This window comes from Sinohyriopsis cumingii, unplaced genomic scaffold (genome assembly GCF_028554795.1).
Source record: "Sinohyriopsis cumingii isolate HCF-2022 unplaced genomic scaffold, ASM2855479v2 utg000349l, whole genome shotgun sequence".
NCBI lineage: Eukaryota > Metazoa > Mollusca > Bivalvia > Unionida > Unionidae > Sinohyriopsis > Sinohyriopsis cumingii.
Genome location: NW_028315889.1, coordinates 4,691,833 through 4,710,359, shown reverse-complemented (window position 1 = coordinate 4,710,359; position 18,527 = coordinate 4,691,833). Strand labels below are relative to the sequence as shown.

Here is an 18,527-nt window from a genome sequence, read left to right as displayed (position 1 = left end):
AGACTATTTGATCCAGAGCTTTCAAGTAGCACTATTATTAGATAGAGAACTTGAATGGAAACACAAATTACATACATTACAGCCGGTAGGGATTAACATCTTGGTCTTAATGGAACTTCAGGTATTTTTAACTCCAGTTGAATTTTAGTCTATTGATTAATATATAGTTCTTGCAACCAAAAGTTGAAGGTGTAAAGTATGGACATACAAAAGTATATCACATGCAAGACAGAGTAATAAAAGGTGTAAAGTATGGACATACAAAAGTATATCACATGCTAGACAGAGCAATAAAAGGTGTAAAGTATGGACATACAAAAGTATATCACATGCTAGACAGAGTAATAAAAGGTGTAAAGTATGGACATACAAAAGTATATCACATGCTAGACAGAGTAATAAAAGGTGTAAAGTATGGACATACAAAAGTATATCACATGCTAGACAGAGTAATAAAAGAGGTAAAGTTTGGACATACAAAAGTATATCACATGCTAGACAGAGCAATAAAAGGTGTAAAGTATGGACATACAAAAGTATATCACATGCTAGACAGAGTAATAAAAGAGGTAAAGTTTGGATGTACACAAATATATTTAACATGCAAGGCTGACTAATATGCAGGTTATGATTGTTAACAACTTTTGTTGGGGTCCTACCAACCAGAGTACAATGTCTTCTCATATGATTTGAAAAAGGTCTTTGTCACAGGAATAATTTTTTATTCAAATTATGATGAAGTACTTGGTACAAAATTGCCCAGTTGCCTCAAATAGAATTGCAGTTTCCCAATTAGTATGATTAAAGCGTTTGTAAGGATATTGAATACATTCAGTCACAAACTCCTAGGTTGTTTAAGGACTTTCAAGTTGTAATTTGATAATTATTATACTCTTAATATTTGATACAACCCTGTGGTGGCCCCAGTTTCCTATCCACCATAAACATCATAGCCTTGGATATTCATTACCCTCTTGGTATCTCCTCTTTAGTTTTTCAGCAGGGGCTCTCTGTGGGGAAACCAATTATCAGCTTTCTCTTGTAGCAGGTGGGATTCCAACAGAGAAAACAAAGTTTTAGCCTTTATCAAGAGGATTAAAGGAGTAAATAGCATTAACTACAAGGCACCATGTTGTGACACAGAACCTGAATTTCAAAGAACTTGACTTAGAAGTGTAGGCCAAGTTGGCAGGAATGGTTCTTTAGCTACTCTAAGGTGGAATTGCAGGAGAAATTTGGTAATGGTTTGTGTTAGAAGCAGATTACTAGCATTGGAGAAAATAGTCCTAGTTTTTCTTTGAGAATCTTGTTTCATTACCAGAAAACTGTTAATCTCTTTATCAGCCATGGCAGAAAATTGTGAAGTAAAAATGGAATAAAATAAGGGAACATAAAGAATGTAATGAAACTACAATTGGAACTAAAGAAATAAGAGTGACGTCTGAAGCATGGTAGTAAGTTAATGATTACTTTTTTGATTTAAGACAAGTGTTTTGATGATAGAAATGTTATAGCTGTATATCCTTGAACACTGCAAACAAGCCATAGTAGATTGATATTGTTTTCAAGTGGTTAGTTTTCACATATAGCCATTTAAACTTAATTTCAAACAGGATAAAAACAAGTCCGTTGGACAATTAAAAAAAAAATTATTTTCTGTTGCATAAGTCAAGGTTGCCATAAAATGTATAGCTGTGATAATTAAGTGCTTGATTTTGCTTTTTGGGCCAGGTTTGCAATCTTGGATACTACCATAATAATTGTGATCAATATTAAAATGAATTTTAAAATATTTATATTTTCTCTAAAGCCCAGAATGTTTTTTTTTTATGAAAAATTTCTGTGTGTGTGTGTGTGTGTGTTTGTGTGTGTGTGTGTGATTTGGATTTTTTATGTAGCTTTAACAATTTTTTCAGTCATATCGCTACAATGTCTGCAGTGTGGCAGTGTTTAGTGATGTCTAGCACTGGGACATCATGCCACAGACATATGGCATCATGTCCCACCCAGTGACATTATCCTGACACCAGGCCAACCAGTTCCAGCACTAATGCAATAAATGTTTCTTTAAATTTGCAAAAAGGCAACTTGTATACAAGAGTGATGCTCTCATTTGAATAATTATTTTAATTAATTAGACACAAGAGAGCAATTTTTTAAAAAGGATAATTTGTGGGAGTCTGAAGGCAATGAAATTCGATAGCAGTCACTGTCTAACATGCTTCCCTTTGCGTATGATCCAGGTGATTGTACTTTTAGTGAGCAGGAAAATAGTAAGTAATGCAATACATTTTTCTTTAAATTTGCAAAAAGGCGACTTATATGTAAAGAGTGGATGCTCTAATTTGAATGAGATCCTTGTGCATTCCACTTATTTCATAGCTACTGCAGCTGTAAATAATTTGAAAAAAATGCAAGATATATTCACTGCACTTAACCACATTGCTTGAATAACATCACAATGATCAAGATCTTTTTCCCTCTTGAACTTTTTCAAGTAAATATGTCTTAAAATGTCCGGCAGAGATAATAAAGTGGTGGATGTTTCTTTTGGCAGCAAAGTTTGGAATTCATGATGCTTGAAGATGCTAGAGCAATTATTCTAATATGCTTGAACAGTGAAATTGAAGAAGATAGAGCAGAGTAAATAAAGTTTTTTCAGAAGGCTTGGGTCCAAAATTAAAACCCAGGACAAAAACTCAAAAAATAATTGCCAGATGACCTTTTTATGTGCCAACCATTAAGCAGAATATATTTTATTATGATGTGTAGGGCTGTCAAAAATCACGAAAAACCAACCCGGGTACCCGTTGCGAAATTTAACGAGTACCCGGGTACCCGTTAGCACATGAATATATTTTATTATGATGTCACATCATTGATGTGCTCCATCCATCACTTGGTCCATTAACAATTTAATTTCCAGACAATAACTGAGTTGCCCATTATCTATGCTTGCCAAATTTGGTGGATAGTTTACATGTGTGATACGTAAGAAACCTATTTATTCTTGGGATTAAAAAGGTCAAAGGTCAAGTCACTGACTGAAAAAAGAAATTTAATTTCTGCAAAATAACTTGGGTCATCCACATTTTATAGTTACCAAACTTTGTAGATTGTGTTTAGGGTAAAGAAGAACATTATTGATTTCAGAGTCATAGGGTCAAAGTCAAGGTCTCTGTTACTGAAAGAAAAAAATGATTTTCACACAGTAACGTCAGGATGGTTACAATCAGATAAGGATGAATACTATTGCTTTTAAGATCAGGAGGTCAAATGTCAAGGACACGATCACTGAAAGAATAAAAATGGTCTCTGCACAATAATGATTAGTCCACATCACATGCCTGGACTTAGCTTTCAGTATAGCGTGCACCAGGAACAAGGAGTAAGCCTGTCATTTGTGGGGTCAAAAGATCCAAGGTCAGGCTTGCTGTTTCTGAAATAAAATTTGTTTCTGCACCAAAAGTTTATTTTTCTAATACAGAAGTATTAAACATGCCAGTGGCATATACTAGGCTGTTCACATTATTGTTCTTCATGTGTATTATTGTTGATATTTCTTTCACACATGTCTTTTTGTCAAGTATACCTTAGTGGAAGCTTGACATTGTGATGATCACATTAGCATCTGTGTCCATACATACATCAATCTATTTGTCCATTCACACTAAGGTTATGTGTTAAAGCAATTAGCAGGGAATGACATTTCTCTAGCCCAACTAGTGTTTAAAAGTGAAACTCATTATTGGGCAAATGAAATTTCATGTGACTAGCTGATTTTTACAAAGAAGAAAGAAAAATATATCAAATTTCATACTAATTTTTCCTTCATTCTTGCTGGGCTAGTTATTCAAAATTGAAATTTGTTGCCCTTCTGTTTTAAATTTTAACTTTGATACCACTGTACCACAGCCTCTTCAGATTTAGAGTATAGCTTGGAGGTAGACCATTGCCAGTTTCTTGTTTTTTCCCGACATTTAAATGCTTGTATCTTTTTTTGCTGTCTGACTAAAGTTTTGACGGATCAACAAAGCCTCTTTCAATTTGTTGTATCTTGTATTTTTATTATAGGATCTTTGAACATGATGTAGCCATGCTTTTACTATAATGGTATTGATGTCTGTAATTTAATTCCTGAGATCTTATGCATTTTCTTTCTCTATTTCAGGATTGGTTTTTATGGTCCCAAGCCCATATCTTTCTGTGATGCCAGAAATACCAGCAGTAGATATGGATGACTTTATTTTTTCCAAGTACTTATTAAATTGTAGATATCTCATTTATGGCAGCCATATGTGAAGGATATTGATTCTTAAGATGTGTTCTGTTTCCCACCCAGAAACCTGTTTATTTTCAATCCAGAATCATGTACGCACATCCATTTTGAACTGTGGGTAATAGGTCCTTACACACTCACATTTTACAAGGATAATATATCCTGCTGGCTTATTTTATGAGTGATCAGTCTATGTGCATTCTCATAATAAGGCCAATACCAACCAGAGTCTTTCTGAGCTCTCAAAGTGTGTACCTGGCCCCTTCACTTAAGGATATCCTGTCAGATTGATTCAGAAATTGGTTTATGAATCACAGTAGATGGAAGTGTTAAGACCATGGTGATAAGTGATATGGTTTTATGTAATTGGTGAATAAAAGTAAAGCAGAATGAGGAAAATTAAAAGACTTCAGCATAAAATAGTAGGAGTCTTTTTCATTACAACACTATTATTTCAGTGCATGGCCAATATCGTGAAGGAGTTAACCCTGGGAGATAATTTTGAAGGAGAAAATTGGCAAACAAATCATATGATCATGTCAGACTGGAATAAAGTTTATATTGGTGCTGTAAATCGGATTTATGAGTTGGATTCAAATTTGGTTGTTGAAACAGAAGTGCAAACTGGACCCATTCTTGATAGTCCAAAATGTCTTCCTCCGCCAAATGAATGTACATACCAGAGAACTTTAATGGACAATCACAACAAGTTATTATTCCTCTATTCAGGTGCAAAAGAAAAGTTAATCACATGTGGAAGTATATACCAAGGAGCATGTGAAGCAAGAAATTTGAACAATATATCACGGGCCGGTGAGTATTACACATCCAACACAGGATCTGTGTCAGATTTTGCGGTGGTGGCAAATTCTCCAGATGCCTCGACTGTTGCCTTTATTGCCCCTGGGCCGTCAGATTTAATGACGGATGTTTTGTATGTTGCAACGACATACACTGGGACAGGGGATGATGAGATTATTAAAAGAATAAGAGACACTGTGCCAGCTATATGCAGCAGGAGTTTAAGTAGAAACAGATTTTCATTTGCAAAAACAACAGATTCCATACAAGGGAAATTTTCAGGTATGTTCATCAAGAAAGATGTTAGGTCTTCATATCTGATCAAATATGTTACTGGATTTACATATGATGCATTTAGCTATTTTATCACACAACAGCCAGAAGGACCCACAGAGAATGGATTGCGTAAAACCATATCTAAAATTATTCAGATTTGCCAGGAAGACTCTTATTTCTATTCATATGTGGATATGCCTTTTCAGTGTCGCACAGCTTCCAAGGAGTATAATCTTTTACGAGCTGCAAGGCTTATTCAGCCATCCAGAAATTTAAGAATGACCTTTGGATTACGAAATACTGACGATGAGATTCTTGTTGGAATATTTACAACAGACGGAAAAGCTAATGATACTGATTCAGCTATTTGTATGTTTACTATGCAGAATATTCGACAGAGGCTGCTGGACAACATAAAACTGTGTTATCAAGGTCAAGACATCAGTGGAGGTGGTTATCTGGACCAGAAACAATGTCCAAATCTCGTAAGTTCACCATGTTTTATAAGCCTGCTATTAGGTGGAGTATATTATGTTATTATTGATCCCTCTGTCTGTCCAACTATCTGTCACCAATTTCATTTCTGCACAGTTGCTCCTGTTCTCAATCGTCTACAGCTACCAAACTTTGTGGATGGCTTGCACTTGTGGTAAGGAAGAAGTCTATCAATTTCATTGTCAAAAGATCTACTGATTTAACCATGCACTACCAGTGTCAAAGAAGAAGACTATTAAATATGGGGAAGACATAACATATTTTCTTGTTAACCTTGTCATAAGATTAATAGATTATTTGATTTTTAAAAACACATATACATGAAAGGTATATTATGTTGAAGCAATGGCAGCAAAGTGCCTTGCTCAGTGACACAGATTGGCAATGAAGTGCTTTACTCAGAGACATGCATTGGCAGTAAAGTGCTTTGCTCAGTGACACAGATTGGCAATGAAGTGCTTTACTTAGAGACATGCATTGGCAGTAAAGTGTTTTGCTCAGAGACATACATTGGCAGTAAAGTGCCTTGCTCAGCGACACACCATGGCAATAAAGTGCTTTACTTATAGACAAATCCTGTGTGAAACATCTGAATATGTTCAGTGTTCAGTTGGCACCAGGCTGGTATATAGGCCTAGCTGATTGTATTCATAACATTTCTCCACATGTTTATTGAATCAAAACATTAAGTGTAAAGGTATTTGCTTATATGAAAATGATCCAGATATATGACACAATTTATTTGCCGATGATATGACAACATTTTCTGATAGCTTTGAATATGCAGAGGCAAATAAACACCCTTGATCTTTTTTGTGCAAAATAAATGTTGATAAAAACTAAAATTGCTGTGTTTAGTAGAGGCAGAGGTTACAATAAATGTTTTTTTTAAACTGAAATGGACAGATAGAAATGGTTTCCATTTTTAAGTATCTGGGTTCATATTTCATTTGTAGTTGGTCTTGTGCAAAATCAAACAATTTATATACCCTTCTAAGAGGGATCAAAACATACTCAGTTTCTATACACCAGTCCTTTTGCCTTTTTGATCATCAGAGTAAATGTTCAAGGTCACTGGGACTGAAAGAAGAACAATGGTTTCTAAACAATTATTTGAATTCTCCACTGTTCACAGTTACCAAGATTTGTTGATGGCTTGCACAAGGGATCAAGCACATCCATTTTGAATTAATAACATTAGTTCTACATCATAAGCCAGACAGAAAACTCTGGATTGTTTGCACTTAGGATAAGGAAAAAGGCCTGTTGATTTTGGAGTCAAGTACATTGGTTTATGTGCAAAAATGTAATTTTATCTACACAGAGGACTGTTAAACATGATAATACACAGAGGACTATTGAACATGATGTTACACAGAGGACTATTAAACATGATGCTACACAGAGGACTATTAAACATGATGCAGACATACTAAATTGTTGACAGTGCTCTTGTCACACATGGTTTTGGATACATGTGACTTACTCAATCTGTTCGTAACAAGTCAGTATTTTTGTTGATATTAGCTCAATGTTTAAAAGATTGTACTTTCAAAACTGGTCCAAATCTATTACAAACAATGCTGTTTTCAATGTTATTCTTAATGTTAATTTTTATTAGGGGCAGAATGCTATCTAATTTGCATTGCTAATCAACTGCTTAAATTTGATTTACTTTTAACTTATAATTTCAAATTACAGATTATACATGCTATTTGGTAGGTATATAGGAATTACCAGATAATACAGGTATTGACAATATTATTTTTGACAGATATTTTTCTTGTCAATGAGAATGAATTACATATCATATTACACCATCCTCTATTTTCTGAAATAATGAAAATCATAAATCCGTTTCATCTGAGGGAGCTCTGATCTAAGCTTGAGAAAGCATCTTCTAGTAGATCAGAGTCACCTGACCAGTCATATTCAAACAATTAGTGTTCATTGGCAATGGATCACTTGTCACTGTTCACCAGCCACCAGGCAATGGTAACTGGGTGCTGTTCACTGAGTACCAGTCACCAGCGATTCAAGTTCTTGGTTGGGGATGGGGATAGGGTCAATACCCTCCCCCTTCACCAAGTTACCAATCCTGCTAGGGACTAGGAATCAGCATACAGATGCCAGACTAGGATAGGGGATCAGATCAGTGTCACCCCTTTCTTATTATCAACTCAATCCCTACAGGATGTGGAATCATCCAGTGCAGGAAAGTGATTGTTTCTTCCCTTTGATGCAGCTGTGGACTTCAGGAGATTGCTACCATACTAGAGAGGTCAGACCCATTTCTTGCTCTTGCCTGCTTGTTGATTCTGCCACCAGGGATAGTGTCATTGCCTTGTTTGAGGAGTTACAGGATGAGGTTCCCTAGCTCACTAGTCTCAGCCACAGCAAAGAGACACAGCACATTAAAGCCCTTCTTCCCAGGAGCAAGAGCAGGATGAAGACATCCTGTCAGTCATCATGTACTCTCACAAGTTTGATATGGAACAGGTTGAGATGGCTCCTTCTCCCTTCCAGTCCCCTGCTTCCCCCCTGACCACCATCCCAGATGGTGGAGGAGGAAAGGGTCTGATATTTGATAAGGCAATCAATGAAGTTTACTATCTTCTACCCCTGGATATATTTCACAAACCTTCAGGCACAGAGATTAAAATTCACTCCAGTTGGGAGAGATTCTCTGGGGCGACCTCTCATGCATATTTAAATGTTGCTTCCACACTCAGCCATGATCACTGTGCTCTCTCAAAAGTTTAGTGGTGGCCAGGAGTTTGCTAGGCAATGTTGCAATGTTATGTATATTTAATTTGCATTTTTTGTTTGTTAGATTTTTTAAAAATTTGTATATATCATTACATGCTATTGTAATGTAACATTATATGTCAGACTTGACCTTGTCCAAAATTGAGTTCATTTCTGCTTGACCAGAACTGATTTTGTCTTAATTTTATTCTGTAAACAACTAATACCTAGCTAAAATATTTCATTATGTGTCTGGGCTTAATATCAGGATCATTATTAATAGATGTAGACATGTTTATTAGGGTCTAGGTCAAGATTGTTGGAAATTACCTGCTGTACCAGACATAGTCCAGGTTCAGTATTTTAATTTTAGTAATAGGTTCTAAAAATAACTAACATTTTTTTTTGTAAACATAAGGATCATTCTAGAAGGTTATTTTCCATAAGGTAATATTTTTGTTTTTAGAAAATGTTAATTATGACCTGAGGTCAGGTAGAAAACTATATAATCCTGTCACTGAAGAGAAAATTCATTTGTGCTCATGCAGAATCAAGTTGTATTATATGTTGTGTCCAGTGTTATTTTGGGCTGGAATCTATTTTCTTCAAATTATTGAATTTAAGTGATTATTTTCTCTGGAAATATAAAAGTGCTCTGATAAAATTCTTGGATTGAGACATTCACTGGAATTTGTAGTGAATTCATACCTGGGATTATATTAATGTGATTCAACAAAAGACTGTTGACACATCAGCATTTTATAAGCTACAATCCTTTATGTAGAGCAAGACTGTCTATGGTTCAGTGGAGATTGAGCCAGTTTCTCTCCTTTGCCAGCCAGGTTTCTTTTAGCAAACGAGGACATGCTGGTATCTCCATTCCCTACAGAGATGCTGGGGATGATCAAGATTGAATTTTATGCCCAAATAGGGTGTGATATTTCTATTTCACAGCTTCTACAGGGAAATGAAAGAAGCATATTTTCCTTCTCCTTTAAGGCTTATCTGGTATTTCAGCTTCCACCATTTCAAGGTGGATTATCATGGCTTTCCAGAGAGTTTATCAGTACCTTCCTCAGAAGGACCTTTCATTTATGAAGATTAAAGTCCATGCAGTTCAAGCCATTGCCATCTCATGGACCAGTCTAACTAATTCATCTCATGGGCCAGTCTAACTAATTCATCTCATGGGCCAGTCTAATTCATCTCATGGACCAGTCTAATTCATCTCATGGTCCAGTCTAATTCATCTCATGGACCAGTCTAATTCATCTCATGTACCAGTCTTAACTAATTCATCTCATGGGACAATCTAATTCATCTCATGGACCAGTCTAACTAATTCATCTCATAGCCCAGTCCAACTAATTCATCTCATGGCCCAGTCTAACTATTTCATCTCATGGGCCAGTCTAACTAATTCATCTCATGGCCCAGTCTAACTAATTCATCTCATGGCCCAGTCGAACTAATTCATATCGTGGCCCAGTCTAACTAATTCATCTCATGGTCCAGTCTAACTAATTCATCTCATGGGCCAGTCTAAACTAATTCATCTCATGGGCCAGTCTTAACTAATTCATCTCATGGTCCAGTCTAACTAATTCATCTCATGGTCCAGTCTAACTAATTCATCTCATGGCCCAGTCTAACTAATTCATCTCATGGGCCAGTCTAACTAATTAATCTCATGGGCCAGTCTAACTAATTCATCTTTGAAGAATGCAATAAAAGCTATATTTTAGTGGTCTCACATTCTTTTCTCCTGCTTCTATCTTTGTTCCTTTGTGCACTAGAAAGATGTCATATTTTCTCTAGGGCTCATAATCATTGCACAAAATATTGTCCAAGTGCACCAATGTACACTAGTGGACACTTCTACTGTAAGGGTGGGAATTTTTTTGTTTGTCTGTTCAGGTTTTGGGGGTCTTCAGTCTCCCACTGAATTGGCAAATTCAGCTATGCAATAGCAACAGATAACATATTATTGATATTTAAAGGTTGTGGGGTTGGAGTTGGGTTAAACTAATAATGTAAATCTTATAAGTTACTGTTGACAGATTCCCTTCTCCCAGCCCCTCAATGATGTCCCATTAGTAGTCTACATACTTGAAAATATTGTATATGTGCCAGTCACACAGTCTACTTCAGAAACTTCTGGAAAGCCACCATATGGGAGAATGAATTCTCACAATATGGATGAGGGTATTTTCCATCTGGAAAAGACTAAGCTATGCCATAGCAACAAGTAGGATTTTGTCATAAAATTAGTGTTATCCTGTCCACCCGTCATAAAAACTACGTACATTGTAAAGGTGTAGAAATCAAATATCCAACTTCTCAAGACTTATTGTGAGAAAGCACCAGTTAGAATTGTAAGTTTGCTTTCCCATAGGCAAGTTAAACGACGCACACACGCACGCATGCACGCACACACACAGACACACACAGATACACACAGACACACACACAGACACACACACACACAGACACACACACACAGACACACACACACAGACAGACAGACATACAGACACACAGACACACACACAGACACACAGACACAGATACACACAGACACAGACAGACACACAGACACAGATACACACAGACACAGACAGACACACACACAGACACAGACAGACACAGACAGACACACACACAGACACAGACAGACACAGACAGACACACACACAGACACAGACACAGACACACACAGACACACACACACACAGACACACACACACACACACACACACACACACACACACACACACACACACACACACACACACACACACACACACACACACACACACACACACACACACACACACACACACACACACACACACACACACACACACACACACACACACACACACACACACACACATGTGCCATTGACAGTATTCCTTAATGGATAAGTTGATGTTTGGTCTGGGCAGACAAGTCATTAGTTCACCTGCCCATAAGGCCAGGAGAGCTGTATCAATTGTACATTGTGCCTCAAGCAGCAGGTCATGTATCAATTGTACATTGTGCCTCAAGCATCAGGTCTTGTATCAACTGTACATTGTGCCTCAAGCATCAGGTCCTGTATCAATTGTACATAGTGCCTCAAGCATCAGGTGCTGTATCCATTGTACATTGTGCCCCAAGCATCATGTCCTGTATCAACTGTACATTGTGCCTCAAGCATCAGGTCCTGTATCAACTGTACATTGTGCCTCAAGCAGCAGGTCATGTATCAATTGTACATTGTGCCTCAAGCATCAGGTCCTGTATCAATTGTACATTCCACCTCAATCATCAGGTCTTGTATCAATTGTACATTGTGCCTCAAGCATCAGGTCCTGTATCAGTTGTACATTGTGCCTCAAGCATTAGGTTCTTTTTCAACTTCTCAAAAACTACTTGATCAACATGAACCAAACTTTGAAAAAAGCATTGTAGCTTCCAAGTTTTAAAAACATGATGCCATCTGTCATTGGTTATGGCTACTGTTACTTACATTAGAAAAATCTTTAACAACTTTAAAACCTTCTGGATGGAGTTTGACCAGATGTGATAGAAAAGTCCCAGTATGAAGAGCTTTCCAGTGTTTACCTATGATGCTGATCTGTCATCAAATGTGGCCATCTTTACTCAACAACAAAAAACAACCTTTAAACATCTTCTCAGCAGAATCTTCCCAAGTTGGATAGAAACATCCAGTTAAAAAAAGCTTTCAGCTCTATACAAAATAATGCAGATTTGCTATCAAGTAAGGTCATCAAAGACATAAAGGCTTTTCAGTGTTGGGCAAATAATGCTGGTATGCCATAAAATGTGGATGAAGATACAACCTACAGTGACACCTTGAAATAATTGTTTTCATAATGTATGAAGTCAATACAAAAGCTGCATAGAAAGAAATGTCTAAAGAAAATACCTTTTAGATCCAGATATTTTGGGCCAAATTCTATTTCATTTGGTTATGAAACAGATGTCAGCTAGGTGAGTGATCTCAGGCCCAAAACAGGACTCTTGTTATGGTTTAAGATGATTTGATCTGTATACATGGACCAGATTTTGAGATTTTAATACTCTTGACTGCTGCAATGATGATGATGATGATGATGATGATGATGATGATGATGATGATGATGATGATGATCTTTGTTCATAATGTTGAAGGTCCAGTAACTCAAGTAGTTTTTTAACTATCAAAATTTGAATGCATATAATTTTCTATTTAGTGCTATTTGATTTCTCTGCTTTGCAATGCAACTTTCAATATATTTCCACAGCTAAATTGTATCCACTTACTTTAAGATTATTTTGACCTTGATAGGTTGAATAAAACAAAATGTAGTCCATCTTTATGCTGCAAGTTTTTCATATATATTCAAAGATTAACATTACCAAAAGGATTACTTGTCACTATTTGTGAAAGACTGGTAATTGTGGATGGTGGAGAATTCAAGTTATCATGCATATATCCTTTTTTGACTTTGTCATAATGACCTTGACCTTGAAATGAACAGAGTACTTTCTTACCCCAAGTGCAAGTTGTCCATTGAGTTCTATCTGAAGATGGAGAACTTGCGTTGTTGTGTAGAAACCCCTTTTCTTACTTAAGCCACAGTGACCTTGACCTTTGAGTTTTTGTCCCCCAAATTTATAACATTTTTCCTCACCCTTAGTGTAAACTTCACCTAGTTTGGCTGACAACTCCATACCTCTATCAACATTTGGTTCCATGATCTCATTTCATTAAAAATGTATATTACACTATTTGAGACTGGGTTTGTATGTATGCATTGATCACTAGTCCCAGGCCCACAATTGACATCAGCTGATTTGTTTTTGTCATCTGCCACTAATGCCAGTATGAATCAATTGTTCATGTCAGACCGTATTACAGATTATTCATGTAGACTTGTCAGTTGATGGTAAATCACACAGTATCGATGAATTAGATCTAAATTCTCATTGTCACAGGGTCATGATGGTATATAATGCTAGTTATATTAATATGGTATTGACTTAATAAGCTGGCATGAAGGGTACTTAGAATTTAGCCATCTCAGAATTTGAATTTTTTTTCATTTTCCTTTGTAGGCATTAGAATTTAGTTGCCTAGTAATAAGTATTTTTTTGGTAATCTACATATAATAGTGGCACCCAGTTTGATTGAAGGTGGTTTATTCTCGCTCCACATATAACCAATTCAAGCCACAATGGTTCATTGGTTAGTGTGCTGGACTCATGACCAATAAATGGTACAGGTTTAAATCCTACCATTAGCTCTAAATAACCTACTTGTGTGGTAAAAACATGTGTGGTAAAAACAGAAACCTAAACCAGACCATTTTTATTGTCATATATAAAGATAAATATTTATATGAACTGACGTTGGTTTAATACTAGTAGGCTGTAAAGAAAACCTGTTTTGTAAACCAGATGATCTCATTTCATATATTCATGTATTGATTTTAGCAGGAAACACTAGAAAAAAGAATGACAATGACATTACTAAATGACCTAAAATACTTAGAATTGGTTTTCTTCGGGTTTTAAATATATTTTCATGCTGATTCAGAAATAGAATTAAAATTTGAATACTTTCCAAAAGTTTTTTTGTTTAAAAGTTTGATTGGCAGAGTTATTTGTGAATTCCACTTAAATGAAGTGCAGCTGTAGATAATTTGAGAGGATCTGTGAAACAGTTTCCAGAAAACACCTCCAGGTGCATCCACAAATATTGCATCTGAAGCTGGCATGGTAAGTGATATTGCAAAATGGTATCTGCTGAAGATCAGAATGAATCATTTCCTGTGTTTTTGTGAGATTAAAGTTTAAAATGTTTCTTGAAATAATGAGTTAGGCAATAATTTCCCCCCCCTTGTTGAGCTTTAGTGTAATTCCAGGCTATATGAGTCATCCACCATCTATTATTACCAAACTTTTTGAGTACCTTGCATTTGGGAAGAACCAGCTTTGGAGTCAAAAGGTTAAGATCAAGGTCACATGAACTGAAAGAAAGGAGCACACAACAACTTGTATACCAGATATGTTGGGCAAACTTTGTAGATAGTTTCCATTTTGGATCCAAGAAAGACAAGTATTGATTTTGTGTGAAAAGGTCAAAGGTCAGAGTCATAGGAACTCTAACAAGAAAATGGTTGTTATGACCTGCTTTGATGAAACTTTAATGATGGTTTGCATTTGACGCCTGGAAGATACAAAGTTTGCCAAATTTATCTGGTATACAAGTTATTGTGAGTCTCTATTTATTTTTGTGTCAAATGGTAATAAAACAGGGTCACAGGAACTGAAATAAGGAAAATTATTTTCACAAAACTACTGAAGTTCAGCACTGCCTGGCTTTACAAAAACTTTGTAGATGACTTGTATCTCAATCAAAGAAGACACAATCAGCAGTGCTGAATCAGGGCTCACCAGTGTTTATTTTTCTCTTCTGTACACAACTAATACATAGTTAATATTTTCTGTATCTGTATGGATTAACTATTAGGATTATTATCTTTGCCTGAGTCAAGGACATTGTGTTTACCATGTTCTTTATTATAATTTTAATAATAGACTTTCTAATTATAAATAAGATTTTATCTTGTAAACATTTGGTACATTCAAGAATGAAATTTTCCATTAGGTAATAGCTTATTTTTTTATGTTGAAAATATTAATTGTTTCCTGAGGTCAGGTGGAGGCCCATATAATCTTGTTAATGGAAACATTATTTATTCATGCTATAAGATCTGGGTAGAATCAGTTGTATTATTTTTGTGTCCAGTATTTCATTTGGACTGGAATTTATTCATTCAATTTATTTAATTCAAGTTATCATTCTCTGGAAAAACAAACTGCTCAAAAATAACATTCTTGGAAATAGAGACTTGGTTTTATTGTGAAATTTCAAATAAGGATTTTTTTATTTATTTATTTTTTAGATTTTTTATAATTTTTGGATTATATTATTGTGATATAACAAAAGACTGTTGGCACATCACTGACACAAGCCACCACATGCACATCAACACTTCCAGCATGGGATTTATTTTAGAATACCACTAAAGTTTGTTCAGAACTTTAATCATTAGGACTTGTATTTGAATTCTAGGATTATTTGGGATTTATTTTGCAATGCCATAAGTTCTTTTTACATTTTTCACTTTGTATTCTTGGGAAATAAATTATTTGTTGAAGTTTACAAAACTTGTTGAGTCACACTCTTTCTATTACTTATTTTATGACCATAGAGTCATAATAAAAGTCAATACTTTCTACTGCCATTTGTTTGTCATACACATATCTATTATCACTACTCCTCCTAAACTACTTGGAGGATTGCCATGAAACTTTATACACATTCTTCCCATGGTCTCATTGGTCCTAAATGAAAATTGTGCCAATCTGAAGGGCTGATCTGATATGGCCTGAATTCTTGAAAACTGTGTTATTGTTAACCTTCTTGCATGGATGGTCATATCAACATTGGTTTTTGACTAAAAGATTTCTTTTGGTCAAAAATGAAATGGTGCCAGTCTGATATCTAATATGGCCATCAGAGTGGCCATCTTGACAATTTCATTATGGCTGCTCTTTCTACATGAATGGTCATATCAACATGGGGTAGGCACTGAAAACTTATTATGATGTCTAGCTGGTCCTAAAAAATTGTGATCTGACAGATAATATGGCCTCCATGACAGCCATCTTCAAAATGTATCAGATCTCTACTTGAACAGAGTCATATTGACATGGCTTTCACCAGAAGACCTATGATGTCCAGTTCATCTTACATGAAAATAGTGCTGATCTGTTTGTCCAATATGGCCACCATAGTATCCATCTTGAAAATCTTGTTAATGTTACTGCTCGGGAATGGAAAGCAACATCTTGAAAATATTTCTATCTCTACTTCTCTCCAATATAAAATTTCACCAAGAGACTTCTTATGATACCTCTTGGGTCCTGAATGAAAATGGTGCCAGTTAAAAATTGAATATGGCTGCCATGACAATTGTCATAAAAATGTTGTCTGTACTCTCCTTGAACGATCATTCTTAGATGGGGTATGTTGCCAAGCTGATATCCAGTATGTGCACCAGACCAGCCATTTTGAAAATCATATTACTGCTGAAGAAATTAAAAATTGTTTCAACAATCCACAGTTAAAATGAAGAAATTGTCTTATTTTGACGTATTGGAAATTCTTTTCCCCCAATAGAGTGTTGTTCCCTTGGAGAAAGTCTTGTTAGTGCTTGCCAAATTGAGCAAGTCGATCTTATTTAAAGATTTATCAACTTCTGCAGTGAACATCCGTAAAATTCAGAGATAGCTAATATTCTCAGACATGTTGGTGACTTGGTGTAGGCTCTTGTTGTATGCTCCAGTGTGCAATATCAGTGGAGGGGCCCATTACGTTTTTGTTCTTTCACTGTTTTTTTCTTTGCTTGTTTTCTATCTTTTCATCCGCCCAGAAATAAGCTGCCATTGTTATATACCTGCTATAAGTGCATTATGTAATGATGTTGTCTGTCCTTTCATCTCTTTCCAATTTCATTTCCACACAATAACATTAGTTTTCTCCCATCTACAGTTACCAAACTTTATGGATTGCTTGCTAGGATAAAATTGGCAGAGGTCAAGGTTGCTGTCACTGAAAGAAGATCAACAGTTTCTGCACATTGGCATTAGTTTTATATCCAATACCTGGATCAATTGTAGATGGCTTGTAGATGGCTTCGGGTAAAGCAGAAACTGCCTGAGTTTGGGTTGACAAAGGTTAAGGTCACTATATCAAGAAAAATTGTTTCTGCAAAGTAATATTAGTTGCAAATTACATACCTCGACCAGTCTCTGTGAATAGTTTGTACTTGGGGTAAGTAAGAAATGTATTGATTTTGGAGTCAGGAGGTCAAGGTCACTATGAATAACAGAAGACAGTGTTTCTGGACCATACACCTTTACCAAAGTTTGTGCATGTTATACACCTTGGGTTAGAAAGAAGCAGATTGAATGGGTTGGGGTGGGTAGGGTGGTGTAGGTCACTATGACTGAAATAAGAAATATATTTTTTGCAAAATAACTGTACATGTATTTCTAGACCAAACTTTGTGAAATGCTTTCACTTAAAGTATGTAAGGAACCTATTTATTTTGGAATCAAAAATTCTAAGTCAGTGTCACAAAAAATGTTTTTTGTTTGCAGAAAAACCTTGTAATTATCAAACTTAGTGGATGGCTTCAGGATGGTTCAGCTAAATTAATTATGACCAACTTTGAACTGGCAGTCACAGTTTCCACTGGTGGTACCACAATGTTTCTCTTGAAATATAAAAATTGAAAGTTAGTAAATCTTATCTGCCAGAATTTCTCCCTCCTTCCATTCATATCTTTAACAAATGTTGCCAGATTGGAACCACTGTTTTCCTTACCATTTGACATAGCTTTAAATGCATTTTAGCGTACTGTGTATTCATAGTCTCAAACATATAAACATGATTGACAAGCATAGACGTAGCTCCATAATTTTAGAGTGATGGATTTCTTTCCTAATTAGATCAACTCTGTATAGTAGCTTGTTGGCATAGTACATACCAGTAATGGCTAATGCACATATTATATTTATGATCTTTTCTGTCCTTCTGTCACTAAATTGGTTCTGCAGATTAATTCACATTGTCTTCCACCTACAGTTACCAAACTTTGAGGATGGCTTACAACTAGGGTAAGGAAAGCTCAAAAGCTCAAAGATTAAGTCACAGTGACTGAAACGAGAAAATTGTTTACTGCACAAAACTCATTTTACACTGTCTACAGTTACCAAACTTTGTGGATAATTTGAACTTGGAGTAAGGAAGAGCTGAGTTTAAATTTAGGGGTCAAATTATTGAAGGCCATGGTCACTTTGACGT

The 18,527-nt window shown here is 35.8% G+C and overlaps 1 protein-coding gene across 1 annotated transcript in view; it reads left to right on the top strand.

Annotated features, from left to right (window-relative positions):
- Nucleotides 1-18,527, top strand: part of LOC149774348 (plexin-B-like) — a 253,049-nt gene that overhangs the window by 70,922 nt on the left and 163,600 nt on the right. The window contains exon 3 of the mRNA XM_089945411.1: nucleotides 4,172-5,841. Within this exon, the coding sequence (XP_089801537.1) occupies nucleotides 4,669-5,841 (1,173 nt within the window). The 5' untranslated portion in view covers nucleotides 4,172-4,668. The remainder of the gene's footprint in view (nucleotides 1-4,171; nucleotides 5,842-18,527) is intronic.